The sequence below is a fragment of the Equus caballus genome, chromosome 22 (assembly GCF_041296265.1).
Source record: "Equus caballus isolate H_3958 breed thoroughbred chromosome 22, TB-T2T, whole genome shotgun sequence".
NCBI lineage: Eukaryota > Metazoa > Chordata > Mammalia > Perissodactyla > Equidae > Equus > Equus caballus.
Window position 1 is genome coordinate 35,795,382 of NC_091705.1, and position 15,824 is coordinate 35,811,205.

Sequence of the window (15,824 nt, forward strand, 5' to 3'; positions counted from 1 at the left end):
AATCTACAAGAAACCCAAGTGGATTTCATGTTAAATTCGAATGAGATATTTTGAGGGGATGATCACTGATTAAAAAAGGGATAAAGACGAAAACATAAAACAAAGTCTTAGGGCACACACCAAAGACAGAATGAAGATTATGGTTCTGACCCTGGTCTCTTCCCCGAGTAATATCTGGTCACTAGAGAAACTGAAAGGGAAAATTCCATTATATATGACAGAGAAATTAAAAGTAGTTTAAGAATGATTTGGTTCCTGGTTCCAAGAACCACCCCCCCAAAAAAAGGATTTGGTGGAGCAGATCTTGGAATGTGGCACAAGTTTGGCTGTCATTGAAGAGACAATGTATTTTCCCCTCACATCTGGGTACAGAGCAGGACCTGAGAGAAGAGGTAAAGAAGGAGAAATCCCACGATCAGCACAGACGCTGATCTCCTCCCCATCCAACTCCCCCACACGCATACACTTTCCACCTCCTGCAGGAGAAGAAACAGAACATGAGAAAACCTCCAATCCTTCCTAAGTCTGGCCTTCACTGGGTCTGATGGCTCACTCCCTCCTTGTCATGTCCATACCCAGCACCCTAACAGCACCCTAACACCAGTCGCATCCTGCCAGGGTTTCCTCACCAGATTCATTCCTGATCTGACCACTTCCAAACCTCTTCAATTCTGTCTGCTGTTGCCAGAATAATTGTCCTCAAGCACCATTTCTTTTTTTTTTCCCTTTTTTTCCCTAAGATTGGCATCTGAGCTAACAACTGTTGACAATCTACTTTTTTTTTCTTTTTTTTCTTTTTTCCTGCTTTTTCCCCCAAATCCCCCCAGTACATAGCTGTATATTTTTTCAGTTGTGGGTCCTTCTAGTTGTGGCATGTGGGACGCCGCCTCAACATGGCCTAATGAGCGGTGCCATGTCCACGCCCAGGATCCAAACCCTGGGCCACCAAAGCAGCGTGCGCAAACTTAACCACTCGGCCACGGGGCTGGCCCCGCAAGCACCATTTCTATTTTTCTAGGCCCTTAATCCAGGACATGCAGTGTCTGTGGGTAAAATCTTAATTCCATCCAAGTCCCCCCACATTCTGTCCCACATTATTACTGTTTCCCACACCGTGCTTTTGTCTCAATTTCACTAATCTTTTTATGGGTATCACGGATTTTGAGAGGGGAAAGTGACCTGAAAGATCCTCTAATCCAACTCTGACCTATACATCCTCGAACTGCAGGTCTGAAATGTGAGATGACTTGACATATGTCTCATAGTAGCTCATAGTTTCATTTATGTCTTAGTGCCTTGATTCTCAGCTGGGAACTTTCTTCCATGCATGATGCAATCTCTCCTACTTCTTCATTCACTTAACATATTCATTGAGCACCTCCTATAAGCCAGATACCATATGAGGCAGGGATAAGGTAGTGAGCAAAGAGGGTCATATCTTGTCCTCACGGAATTGATAATCTGGAGAAGAGACAGATGTTACTCTAAAAACCACTCAAGTATCTAATGAAAAACTGTGATACATGATCTATAAGGAAAGTATAGGGCGTTATTAGTAGGCGTAGGAGGGGAATTTAATCTATCCATAGATTCAGCAAATACTTTCCAGAGGAATTGATAGTTGAGCTGACATCTGAAGCATAATTGGGCACAAGGGGGACAGGGATTCCCCTCAGAGGGAACAATACGTGCAAACCTTGAGGCAGGATAGTGCCTAACACATGCAAAGAATTGAATGTGCCCCATAGGGCTGGGGGCACAGTGAGGGTAAAGAGGGTAGCAGGGTCCAGGTTATATAGGTCTTCATATGCCAGGGAAAGAAGATTGAATTTATTCCGACTGTAGTTGATAAGAATGGAGGGTTCCAAAAAGGAGAGTAATGTTTTCAAGAGACCATTCAGGGAATGCTGGTTCTGATAATGGCAGAATAGCTTAGACCGAACTAACTATTCCACAGATAACAATTATATCTTGACACAATGTAAAAAGCAACTGTTTTAAGGCACTGTAGAGTAACTAAAGTTAAGTGGAAACTGGATAAGATTTAATCCTTGAAAAAAGAGAACCACACTAGGAGAGATCCATTTTACCCGGCTTTTCCACTGAGGACAATCCCCCGAATCCAACCTGCATATGGCAGACAAAACTCAAGCAGAAAACCGCAGTCTTGTGTCCTGAGCAGTCAGAGGACAGTATCCAGGATGGACTACCAAAGCATCTATATATTGAGGGGGAGATCCAGAGGACAGAACCATTAAGGAGAAATCTCTAAAATCTTTATACTATAAATTCCTCTCGAATCCTTGATTGACTCCTCAAGCTCTTATGTGCAGGTAAGACTTCCATGAATCCAAGTTAAGCAACACTGGAAAGCCTGAAAAACTGAGCAGAGATTTCAACTGCTGCCCACCAGTGAAGAAGTTGCAAGTCTGAGTCCTGAAGCGTTAGAGGGACTTGACAAACACCTCAGCTTTGAGTTGAAAGCCTAGAAGGACCATGACTTAGGAGTTAAGATCAGGTTTTAGGACTTAAACATCCATCCTAGAACTAGGGGATTACTGAAATACAGCTGCCCTAACAAAGCATGAAACCAAGTCTTCACAAATTCGAGGTGATCCAGCAATAATTTTACTGCCTGTTGACGAAAGTACAACATGCTTCAGAGGAAGATGACACAATCCAGAGGCTCTGTAACATGTCATCTGCAAAGTATATCACATCATCAAAAATTGCGATATATTCAAAGAATAGGAAAACGCAACCCACAGTCAAGAAAAAAAATTACTAGATATATCATAGAAACAAACACACAGGTTATCTATATGTTGAAATGAGCAAATAAGACTTAAAAATAATTATGATAAAGATATTTAAAAGCCTATGGAAAAAGATGGCTATATTAGATGAAGACTTGAGGGGTTTCAGGAAACATTTGGAAAATGTAAAAAAGGAAACAAACAGAAATTATAGGACTGGAAATGCAATACCTGGAATTTATTGGATGAAAATAACAGCAAATAACAGCAGAATAAATGATGAGTGAAATTGCATATAGCTCAATAGAAATCATCCAAAATGAAGCCCAAAGAGAAAAAAAATGTTTTGAAAAGGAACAAATTCTCAATGACCTGTAGACAGCATCATATAAACTAAATGCATGCAAACAGTGGTCCTAGAAGGAGAAGGGGAAAAGAAATGGAGTGAAGAACATATTTGAAAACATATTGGCCAATATTTTTTGCCAAATTTGATCAAAAACAGCAACCCACACATCCAGGCTATTGGGTGAGCCCCAAGTAGTGCAATTACTGAGAAAATGATTGGGCGCATCACACTCAAATTTTTTGTGTGTGTGTGTGTGAGGAAGATTGGCCCTGAGCTAATATCTGTTGCCAATCTTCCTCTTTTTGCTTGAGGAAGATTGTCACTCAGCTAACATCTGTGCCAATCTTCCTCTATTTTGTATGTAGGATGCCACCATAGCATGGCTTGATGAGCAGTATGTAGGTCCGTGCCTGAGATCCGAACCTGCGAACCCCAAGGCCATCAAAGTGGAGCACGCAAACTTAACCACTACGCCATCAAGCCGGCCCATGGGAACAAAAGATTTTTAAAAGAATCTTGCAAGCAGCTGGAGGGGAAAAAAGACACATTACATACAAAGACAGATTGTCAACGATAAAAACAGCAACAGCAGCATTTCTGGGTCCATTGGTGCTCCCAGTCAGTGGGACAATGCAGGACTCAGCGGTCCATGGAGCCCACAGACACCACAGGGCAAAATTCAGGCTTCCTTCTAGTAAGATATAGACTGGGCACTACAGGCCTCATGGTCCTGCAGGATCCTTCCTCAGCCCCAGGACAACATTGTCCAAGACCACAGAGGCCATACCCCATACTGCTTGCCCAGAGGAAGATAGGAAGGGGTCTTCCATACCAGCCACTCACCTCTCACCAGAGTTCAGACACCAAAGTGGAGATCTTCTCCCTTTGGGGAATTAGTGTGGCAGCTCCTTGCAGAATAATAGAGTTATTAAAACCAAGGCTCAGTTCCTATTTCTTAGACCCTGTCCAGCAGCCCCAAAGACTAGGCGTGGTTGTATGTGACCTTAGGAAGGGTTCTTTATCTCGCTGAGCCTCAGTGCACCCATCAACTACCTGGCGATATTAACCCCTGCCTGAAAAATCTCATTTGAATGTTGGGCAAAATATACCCAAAAAAAATTGCTAAAGGAAATATCCAAAAATGGAAGAGAGTGAGTATTTAAAATAAGTAGAGTGTGAGAGAAAAGTGTCGACCAACTGAGTGCAGAATCCCAAGAGCGAGTAAGGAGAAAGTAAGGGAAGGAGGTACATCTAATCCATCTTGGTGTCTCCCATGTCCCGAACCAGTGAACACTCCACAAACAACTGTCGAACGAAAGAACAGCATGTAAAACAGAATGGGCTGGTGAGATTTCTCAGGGCACACAGCAGAGAAAAAGAAGATTCGGAAAACAATGGAAATTCAATCCAATTCAGCCATTTTTAAATACTTACTTGTGGGCAAGGCACTGTGTTAACCGCTGGGAAGTCACAAAAATAATAGAAAAACTAAACAAAGCAGGGAAACAAAAGTTTTCAAAGATTATTTAAACCTTTGGAGGACAATTTGGCTACAATTATCAAAATTTTAAATATGCACCTTCTTTAGCCCAGCAATTTCATTCTGGAAATCTATCCTAGTGAGGAAAGATTGAAAGAAAGTTCAAATGAGATTCTCTCCGTTTCTATATTGACTTACATTCCATGGTCCAGAATCTAGATCCATGGCCACCCTTCATTGCAAGGCAGTGCAAGTCTCCTGTGTAACTTCCAGAAAATGTCCCTACGGGGAAGAGGTATGCTCTTCTCAGCCTTTTCTCCTTCCTGGCCGCTGAAGTTGCAGATTTGCATGGAGCTCAAGAAGCCATCTCAGACCACGAGATGGACGCCCCATGCTGAGGATGGTGGAGTAACACGAGAGAGGGATGCTGGGTGTCCGAGACTTCAAAGCCACCCGAACAGGCCTGGTCTAATTACCACCAGACTTCTTTTACATGAGAAATAAACTTCTTTTCAGCCACTCTTTGGGGAGGGTTCCCTGACATATGCAGCCAAATTTCGTTTTAACTGACACATGGGGCAATCTGTATCCTTAAAACCTCTGTCCGCTCCTCACAACAGCCCTCTCTCTCTCCTGGCTTCTACCTTCCAAGAAGACCATGCACTCAAGCTGGCGGTCACAGAGGTCTTGCAGGGTAACAGCAGCTCACAAAGCTGGAAGGGCAGGAGCCTGGCTTCTCTGCAACACATCTCACTGAGCCCCAGGGGGGTCCTTCCTCTGGCTCGGGTCCTACATAGCTCCCTGTATGACACTGTCGGGGCTCAAAGCACCTGAGGACAGTCAGAATCAAGATATCTCCAGGCAGAGGGGATTTTTCCCAATGGTCTCGGCAGTTCACATCGTTTATCCGTGTATCTGTTGATGGACACTACAAGTGCTTCCAACTTTGGCTATGACAAACAATGTTTCTGCTAACATTCGTGTACAGGTTTTTGTTTGAACACCTGTTTTCAATTCCTTGAGATATATACCTGAGAGTAGAATTGCTGGGTCGTATGCTAATTCTATGTTTAACTTGTTGAGGACACACCAAGCTTGTTACTTTTTTAACGTGGCTACCAGAAAATCTGAAATGACATTATGTGGCTCACATTCTATTTCTGTTGGAGAGTGCTGCTCTGCATGTTTCTTTCTGCCTAGGAATTCTACTGGTACTAATCTCTCATTTATGCATACTCCACCTTCTTCCAAACAGGATTTGAGGAACTTAATACCAAAAAACAGATTACGCGAAACTGAAAATCATTAAACCAAGAATTAAAAAAGAGTGGCCGGCCCCGTGGCCAAGTAGTTAAGTTTGTGTGCTCCGCTTCGGTGGCCCAGGGTTTCACTGGTTCAGATCCTGGGCGCGACATGGCACCGCTGGTCAGGCCATGCCGAGGCGGCGTCCCACATGCCACAACTAGAAGGACCCACAACTAAAATATACAGCTATGTACTGGGGGGCTCTGGGGAGAAAAATGAAAAATAAAATCTTAAAAAAAAAAAAAGAATAAAAAAGGAGAAGTGGGGCCGGCCCGGTGGCACAGTGGTTAAGCACACACGTTCCACTTTGGCGGCCTGGGGTTCACTGGTTCGGATCCCGGGTGCGGACATGGCACCGCTTGGAAGGCCATGCTGTGGTAGGCATCCCACATATAAAGTAAAGGAAGATAGGCACAGATGAACCTGTGGGGCCAGTCTTCCTCAGCAAAAAGAGGAGGATTGGCAGCAGTTAGCTCAGGGCTAATCTTCCTCAAAAAAAACAAAAAAATTAAAAAGAGCAGAGACAAGTAATAAAAGAGGGTAGCAGGAAGAGATTAATTTTATCAGAGAAACTGAATAACAATAGCTGACATCTGTTGAGTGCGCATTTTGTGTCAGGTTCTGTGCTAAGTGCCTTCTTTATAAATTGACTCTTTCCAGCAATCCTACGAGGTGGGTAATGTGATAACGTTATTATCCTCATCCATTTTGCACAGAGTTAATAAGTAGCAGAAGAGTCTAGATTCAAACCCAGGTCTCACTCCAAAACGCAAGCTCTTGGCTTCCTAGTAGCCAAGGCAAAAATGAAACGGTTCTGTTGATGCCCAATAAGTTATCTCCCTGCCCATCCTCATGATAGCTCATCAGGAGAGGGAAACTTTTTCCTGACCTTGAGCTCCACAAAGAATTTGCCCTGTAGCTTCATACAAGGACCACTGATACAACGTGATGGATAACGTCCCCAAGATAAATGTTACCCAAATTGAGGAAGCATTCCATATCATAAGGGAGGGCATAATGTTAGGTTTTAAATTATTAAGTGCAGTTCAGTTGGGATCTGCAGTATGGACTCAGCTATGTAACTTTTTCTCAAACTGGTTTGAAAAAGCCAGGAGGAACTCAGACAATAGATAGTGAACTAGGCTTCTAGAATATCGTTTTGTTTTTCTTGCCTGGAAATGGTCTATCGCTTAGACCTCTGCTGCCCTCTAGTGGCTGTGAGAAGAAAAGTACCCAGCAAAGAATTCTTTCCGCTCAAACCCCTCGCCCCTTGCTGCTCCCACATTGGCCTCCAAAGCAAGGCTGAGCTCAGGGTCCGAGAGGAGGACCATCTGAGCTCCTACCACTCCAAATAGGTCTTGGCCCCTCAATGAACACCCTCACCCCATCTTGCGTATCTGGCTCTGCCCCTAAACTCAGAAATTCCATTTCATTTCCCTGTACTGGGTGCACAGTGTCCTAGTCCAGACTGGAGCTGGGCCTAGGTCATTGTTGGAAGAAAGCAATGCAAGAGCTGGTATCTGATGGTCAGTATGTCAGAACAGGATAGCAGAGTTACCAGAGTATGAATGAGAAAGTATGAGAGGGAAAGTATGACTGAGTCAGAGATGTCCAGGGCCAACCTCCTCCCACCTGGGACCTGCTCTGCTGGGAAGAGAGAATCTCAGGGTTGAAAAGTCAGCAGCTCCCACGTGGACAGGGTGAGATCCCCAACATGAGAGGGAAAGATCTGGAAGGGACCCCTCTTCCAGTGTCTCAACCGGAGCTACGCCTGGGGCTCACACCTCCCTCTCCAGTCCTGCCCCCCATTTCGGCAGAAAATCATCCTACAGCATTTTAAGATTCCCAAACCATTGTGCTTCACTAAAACCTCTTCTGTACTGATTTTTTAAACTATATGCATGTATTATCTTGATTTTTTAAAATAAACAATAAAATGATAAGCAAAACAATGGAACGGGGATCTGCCAAAATGTTCAGCAACCCATCACACTGACACCGGTCCTTCTTAGTTCCCTATAACAAGAGCCTAGAGCCATGAGTGTCCCTAGAATGGCCACTGCGAGGCTGACACAAGCCGCTCGTTCAGATCAGGCAACACTGACATGTCTACTCTACTCAAAGAGATGAGTATTCTGAACCCAGTAGAAACCAGAATTTCATGTATCAGTGTGAAAAGAGAGGAGGAAAAGGGTGCACAAAAACACAGGAGTGATGGGAAATTTTTAAATTATACCTCACCTTTCCCCCTTAAAGTTGGAATTACAGAAGTACTTTTGCAAAATTGAAGGTGAGCACCAATACTCATTTTTTCTTATTATTATAAAAGCACTGCCTACTTAGTTATTTCTGTCCAAATTTTAAATGCATATGTCCTTTGACCCCGTATGACTCATACAGTTCACCTACCTACCCAAAAAGCATTCTCTCCTTGTTTCTTGCTAATAGAATCTTGATTGTTATATCCCAGTGGGCACCTCCCTCAACCTCAGGGATGAAGCGTGATTCATCTAAGACAGTCATGTTTTCCCATTCCCTTCTGCAGACATTTACTTTCCTGGCCTCCCTTGCAGCGACAGTTCTGGCCAAGGAGATGACAAGGAAGTCTGGGAGTAGGGGAGGGCCTCTGGGGAAGATGGCCTCCGTCATTAAAAGGAAATTTTGATGTAAAGGTCTTTTCACCATTGCCCTCTACACATACCTTCTTCCTACTGTGACATCTAGAGCTGCAGCAACCATCCTACACCAGTGAGGTGACCAGAACAAGGACAAAAGCCAAAACACTGAGGATGGTAGAGAAGGAAGAAACGAGCCTGGGCGTTAGTGTGTAGTTGAGCTGCTGCACCTGCCTCACTGCCTCTCTCCAGACTCCAACCGGAGAAAATTAAATGTCTTTATTGCCTAGCCCACTGTTAGTCGGGTTTCCTATTACTTGCAGCCCAACAATTTCCTAATCGATAGACTCAGGAATTACATTCATTCTTTCATTCATTTAACAAATATTTATTGAGGGTCTATTTTTTTGCCAGGCTCTATTTAAGAAACTAGAGTTCTATTATTAAGAATTTACCTAGATTTACCTGCAAAAGTAGGCCAAGATTTATATATACAAGGATATTAATGTCCAAGAAGAGATGACTGGTCAAATTAGTTATTTTCATGAAGTTCTATTAAAAGAATGTATGTGATGACTTAAAAGATCTCCAAGATATAGAATATGATCCATTGTGTATACATAAGAAATGTAATTTTTTAAAATTGTCTTGTCCCAGGAACGTAAAGACATCCCCTCCCTACAGCAAAGTTACCTGTCTTAGAGCCAAGGCCTGGCCCCCAAGGAAGGAGGACCAAGGTGAGAACACCCAAGCAACTACAATAAACTAGCCACTCACCGTAGTTCCATCCCCAATTTGCATTCTCCAACAAAAGAAAGGTGAGCAGACCCAAAAGGAGGCCTGACTGTCCCACTCCTGGAGCTTGAGACAGACATCTATGGCAAGTCACCCTAGGTTTAGCTTCCACCCATCTCTCCCCTAGCCACACCCAACCAGCCCCATTTTTCAGTGTTCTTAGAAAGAATGTATCACCCATCCCTTCCTAAATAAGCAAGTCCCATGATCCCACAGCCATGCTCAGACCTCTAGCTCTCTTTCCTCATCTTAGCCCCTCAAACAGCACAGACAAGAGGGTCAGCACCAGCCTTTCTTGGGGTAAAGAAGCACCACACACCCATTGTCCAAACCCAGGGCTGTTTCCTGTGCTCAGGACAACAGCAGGAGCAGAAGCAGTGCAGAGAGCAATGAGAGCCCCTGGGAGTGTCACAAGCTCCAGGACATCACTCTCTCCTGGCTGCCACAACAAGCCGCCTGGAGTCACCAGAGAAGCTCAGGACAAATCAGGACAGCTAGGGCACTGGGATCTCTGCAAGAAGAAGAAACATTAAGTCACAGCTGTGCCCTCCTGGCTGCAGCTCCCCAAGGTTTCCCCTCCACTCTAGAGAAGCTGGGCATATACTGCTCTCAAAAGCCTTAAATGGCTCCCTGCTTCCTAGACAATCCAGTCCAAACTGGCAATGAAGACTCTTGTCATTCAGATGTCAACCTTATAGCTCCTATTATAAAAAAAGCCTGTCTGTTGTTTTACCACTCTCCCCCCACTCCCACCCTGGCTTCCCAAACATACATTCTACCCTCTGTGCCTTTGCTAACAATCACCAGACCACTTGTCCAGCATGTTCTCTGTGCTATCTTCCCTTTGTCACATTCTGCTTAGCCTTTAGGGCCTAGATTAAATCCTACTTCTAGAAAGACCTTCCGAAGGAGCCATATCTACTCTGAATGCCTATAAGCCCATATTGTCTATACAAGAGTTCTGATTTGTGACATATGATCTCTCTCTCTAACTAGACTCTCCGGGGCAAAAACTTTGTCTTGGCCTTCCAAATTTCCCTACCCAGCACCTGAGCCAGTGCTTTGGACACAGCAGTAAGTTCACGGTTATTGATAATAATAGACTGGACTCACCTCATTCAGAATCAGATGTGATGCCCACTTGGGTTTCATGGCCAGCTAGGGATAACAGAACTGCCGGGACACAGAAGCGGCCACAGCCTGACTTGCAGCACTTTTCCCCAGCTTCGCAGTTAGCATCAGACACGCAGTTGAAAATGCACAGGCCCAAGAAAACCTGTGGACACTCACCGTCCCGCCCTGCAGGATAAACAGGCACAGGTAGAGAAACAGAATGGTTGGCTCCACTGACTCCAAGTTCCCATCTGGGACTTAGATAAGGGGGCTCCAGGTGAATCCATCCCTGACTCTAACTAGATCTTAACCAAGATCTGGCTGGGAAACCTTAAAGTTAGAGAATCTGAGAATCTGTAGGGCCTCAAGAGAACATTCGGACCAACAGTTTTCAAATGGCATCCACGGGGAGTTCCCTAGAGGTACCTCAGTGTTTTATACCTCTGTGGGTTTGGGGGTGGGGCTGGGTGGAATGCAGAAGGGGCAAGGTTCCCAGACCACCACTCTCTCCCCTGATGCTTGGGCTTCCTACTACCCCACACTGGCTTCCCCTAGTTCCTTCAGTGCCAGCATGGGCCCCTTGACCCCAGGAGGGGGATTGCATTGGTTTGGAGTGCTAGGAGGACAGGAAGGATGAGAACTCTGACTCTTCCCAGGAAGAGAAAGAGAAGGCGGCCACAGATGGCTCCCTCCCAAATGGACTCAGACTCAAAGAGCACTCAAGGATTTCTTCCCCAAAGAGCCCACATACCTCCCTCAATGTCTCCACGGCAGATGCGTCCACAGCCGGTGCTGCAGCATTTATGCCCCTGGGGACAGGAAGAGTCCCCATCACACAGATTCTCACACGGGTTGGGGTCAGCAGGACATTCAGCAAACTCTGCCATAGAAACAGAGCATTGAGACCAAGAGGTGCTCAAGCCCAATGTTTCTAGTTATTTTTTATGGACTCTGAGTACAAAATACATTTTTTCATAGTGTCCCATGTGTATGTTAATACATAGGTAGGCTAAAAATGTACATACTTATGTGCATACATGTATATGCAATGCTGACACTTTATATTCTGCTTCTATTTTTAATGCTAGCCATAACTACTAAATTGATTTCTAGACTCACAGTTTGAAAAACACTGATGAACTCTAACCCGTTATAGCAGGCATTCTAGTTGCCATCTTCGTATTCATTCTCCCTCCTTTCTTACTGTGGTATACATCTACGCCAGTGGCCCCCAATAAACCACACCTCCTGGAATTCATGCCCTTGTGTAACCCCCTCCCACACTGTATCTGGGCTTGACCCTGTGACTTCCTTTGATCAACAGGACATCAGCAAGTGTGAAAGTGTGATGCAAGTAGAGGCTTGAAAAGCACTTGTATATCGGGGCTTGTCCTCTTAGAACATTCTCCTGGAAACCAGCCGCCATGCTGTAGAGCAGCTCTGGCTAGGCTACAGAATGATGAGAGAGGACCTGGAGGAGGAGAGACATCCTGGACATTCCAGCCAGTTGAGCTCCCAGCTGAGCTCCCAGTTGTATGCAGCTGCATGAGTGGCCTCACCTATGCCGTGTGGGTATAAGAACTGCCCAGCTAAGCCCAGCCAACCCACACAACTGTAACAAAGAATAAACTGTTGTTATTTTGAGCCATTAAGCTTAGGGATGGTTTGTTAGGCAGCAATAGATAACTGAAACTTGTTAAGAGAACCCCAGGTTTATTCTGAGAGGCAATGAGCCTTGCCAGCTAAAATGATTTTCTTTCCCATAGTCCCTTGTAACTAGGGGTGACCACAAACTAAGACATAAGCTGAAAAACTTCTGCATTCCTGATACAGAGAATACATTTTCAAACTGCCACCTTGCTTCTTTCTTCTTCCAGTGCAAAGACAGACATAATATAGGGACGACGAGCAGCTTTCTTTCAACCATGAAGCAACTAGGGGGACAAAGTCAAGGACTGCAAAGGAGAAGAAGAGAAATAACCTGATCCTTGTTAGTATCAGGAAGCCACCACGCCAGCCCTGGTGCCTACTTCAGGACTTCTTGTTCTAAGAAAAAAACAAACCCCTATTTAGTTAATTTTCTGTTGTGTCCAACCAAATACATCCTTCATGTGGCCATCACTGCCCCTATGAAGATAATGAAACTCAGAGAAGAGAAGGGGTTTTCCCAGAACTAGAGTGAGTCAGTGGTAAAACGGGATGAAACTCAGCCTCTTGGTTTGCAATGAAGCACTCTTTCTACTACACCATCCTTAAAACATGCAGGCAGTGGGCCAGGTCCTGGGGGACCGGCACACCCAAAGAAGCCACATCCAAATCAAACCAACTCACCATGACTCACTCATCTCAGTGTTTATTTCAAATTTTTTAAATGGAGAAAAAAAAGTGACAGGCAATTAAAGGCTTTGTAGAAAACCAAATCAGGACTGGCCCAGTGCCTCTGAGTAGGAACATGTGAGTACGACTGCATATGGCTGGCTCCAGGAAGTCTGCCACGATGGAAAAAGTAAGTGTTGGACCCCAAGGAGAACAAGCACAGCTAAACAATCAATAATCCTGTGTCCTAGGATTTTCCAAAACAGCCCCTAGTTTAAATATTCTATGCCACTGCCAGGTCACATCAAAACTATGTGTCCTCATTTTTTAAATCCCAACAAACAATCCCTGACTCTCAGCTCAAACATCTGGAATTCATGGGGCCCCACTACCTCCAAGCCAGACTATGCCATCCTCATACTTACACTAGACACGCTTAAGTTTAAGAAAGTTATTTATGCTCAGCTGAAATCTATTTCCATCCATTGGTCCTTTTCCTATCCCCAGAGACTTTGCAGCAACATGACTCATGCCATCCCCTTAGACAGAATCCTCTGCCTTTCACTGTCTTGGCTTTGCCGCGCTGGGTGAGCTCAGTTCCTTATATTGCATGGTTTCCAGTCACCTCACGGTTATCTTACCAAAAATCAGGATGAGAAATAAGGTAAAGAAAGCCAGGAAGATCTACTGTGACTGTCCCAAGAATCTCTGCATCCAGTCCTGCTCTACCGAGATGCCATCTCCACAAATGAGGACCCTCACACTGGGAAGAGGCAGGAGATGACTTCTACTCTAGTCACTTTCTCTTACTGTTAGCCAGGGATCCCACATGATAGCTCACCATGCTTTCCTGCAGTCACCCAGGATGCCAGGGACCCAAGAACGAGAAGTGCTTTCATGAGGAAGAAGCAGCTCGACATGATGAGGAGGCTGACAGCTCAATTCAGGCCAGACGTGTACACCTTGCGCAGATTATCAACCGAGGGAAGAGTAGGATTAGGGGATTGGCTTAAACCCAGCCCCAAAGTCTTCCCTTTCACAACAAAAAACACATCGTCTCCTGACAAGAAGAAAAGTGATTGGTTGCTGGTGTGTGGGAGGATTCCTGGCACTACCAAAAGACACATGTGATGGGGTGAAGGGGTTCAAAACAGGCCTCCCAAGATGTGCCACTTTGGCATGTGAAATATTTTGAGGTAAAGGCAATCAGGACCCTGAGGGCTTGAGAACATTTTACCTCTCCCTCAAAGAATTTAAATTGGGGCCCTGCTCGTCATTACCAGAAATAACTTTTTATGACCTATCTGTATGGCAGGGCAAACCTCTAATTACTGAACCTCTGCTCTTTTTATCATCCTGTGAATTACCCTCCTCCCTTCTGAAGCCTCAGGCCTCTAGCCCATTCCTTAGCTCAAGATGGAATATGTACCTCATTTTACCTTTTTGTCTCTGAACCTCTCATGTATGTGGGGTCTCTGACACTCTCATGTATGTGGGGTTCCCGAACATACAAAATTAGTTAAATTTGATTTTCTCCTATTAATCTGTTTTGTGTCAATTTAATTCTTAGGCTAGTCAGGAGAACCTAGAGAGCAGACAAAATTTTCTTCCTCCCCTACAGTTGGCTATTAGGACAGGAGAAACTTAACTGACTGCAGGCTGCTTGCTCTGGGATAACTGCAGCTCAGGGATCCTGGACCTCTGTCTAATTTTGTCTTTTGTCATAAGAAGGAAATTCCATAGGCAAAGTCGGCTCATGGCTATTACCGATTGGAAGAGTTTCCCTGCTTGAGCCACTCACAGTATGAGGTTTTTCCTGCCATCTTGTTATATGCCCTGAGAGCTTTGGTTTTTTGATCAGTGAGAAAATTCTCTCTGATCTCCACCCATCTGGAAGGTGCATTTACCAAGGTGCATCTGGTGGCCAGTCAAATAGACTAGGGTTCTGAGACACTGTTTGTCTCCCTGTGTCTCCTCTCAGTGAAGTCATAAAGGGATCTCAGTCCATAAGAGGCCTTTGTTGTCTCATCCTTCATTGCTTGTTAGTGCTGGAAAAATCCCATTCCAGTAGCTCCCGCCTGGTGTCACAGATTAGCAGGTTTGTGACTGGAGGCATTCCATGTTTTCGTGGGAAACTGGAGACACCATTTTATCCTTAGTGCCTGTGCAACAAAGACCTTTGCTTTCCTAGACTGTCTTTGGAAGTGAAGTTTTTGGATCTTGGGAGGCCTGCATCCTTTGCCCTCTCCTTTGGGGACACCTCTTGTGTCCATGATTAAGTCATAAAAAGGCTTACTGGTTTCAGTCACTATTAAGATCCTACTCATCAATGGCCAGACAATGGATCCTTTGAATTGGAAAAACTTCTAAATTGAAAAAAAAATTTTGTTAGAGAGAGTTCTCATATTGGTATAATGGGTAGCCATTAAGATTCCCTTAATAAGGTGGAAGGACAGAAATTAGAATAAAAATCAAAGTCCACTCAGACCCTTTCCTATTTGCCTTCAAACATTTGCAGATATTGTAAAAAATCAGGACAATGGAAGTACAATTGTCCAGCACCTAAGACAAAAAAAAAATAATATAACAGCTAGACTTAGGGACTCCCTAACAAGATGAAGGGAAAAACAATTAGGCTTAAAACAAAAACCCAACATAAAATCCTCTTCTTAAAGTCAGGCTCCATCTGCCCGTTTTAGCTTCCCTTTTCCTCCAAGATTTACAGAGAGTGCTCCAGCCTAATCCCTAAGAGTACACAGGTGACTCATGTAAATGGCTGAAGGCCAGAAAATGAACTTAGCAGAAGCACCTCGAACAGGCAGTAGGGCCCCCTTTGTTGGACTCTATAATCAGGCTCTGCCAGCTTCAGGCCTTCCCATACAAGGTCCTAGATGTCCACCCAAGGAATTCATGTCCATGGGACAAGAACAGATCTTTTGAATTATAAAGCCTTTTTACTTCCATTTTCAGAAGATCCTACCAAATGTAGGAAAGAATTAGAAAGGTCAATGGCCATTCTATAGTGCTCAGTCAAGAAAGGAAAATAAGATTTCATGTTATCCCTTCCTTTCCAAATCCAGATCCATTGGTTATTG

At 44.4% G+C, this 15,824-nt stretch overlaps 1 protein-coding gene across 1 annotated transcript; it reads right to left on the reverse strand.

Moving 5' to 3' along the window:
* Nucleotides 1-8,881: 8,881 nt before the first annotated feature.
* WFDC3 (WAP four-disulfide core domain 3) lies at nucleotides 8,882-13,767 on the reverse strand. Its single transcript, XM_023626628.2, has 4 exons — nucleotides 13,571-13,767; nucleotides 11,165-11,293; nucleotides 10,414-10,599; nucleotides 8,882-9,811 (listed from the first exon to the last, which is right to left on the reverse strand). Exons 1-3 carry the CDS (start codon nucleotides 13,647-13,649, stop codon nucleotides 10,415-10,417), a joined length of 393 nt encoding a protein of 130 aa, XP_023482396.1. The 5' UTR covers nucleotides 13,650-13,767; the 3' UTR covers nucleotides 8,882-9,811; nucleotide 10,414.
* Nucleotides 13,768-15,824: the final 2,057 nt, after the last annotated feature.

Excerpts from the sequence above, each read along its gene's own strand:
- WFDC3 (XM_023626628.2), bottom strand. The coding sequence starts at position 13,649 with ATGTCGAGCTGCTTCTTCCTCATGAAAGCACTTCTCGTTCTTGGGTCC. Across the intron at positions 11,294-13,570 it reads GGTGACTGCAGGAAAGCATG|AGTTTGCTGAATGTCCTGCT; the intron begins GTGAGCTATCAT and ends TTTCTATGGCAG. Across the intron at positions 10,600-11,164 it reads CCGTGGAGACATTGAGGGAG|GGCGGGACGGTGAGTGTCCA; the intron begins GTATGTGGGCTC and ends TTTATCCTGCAG.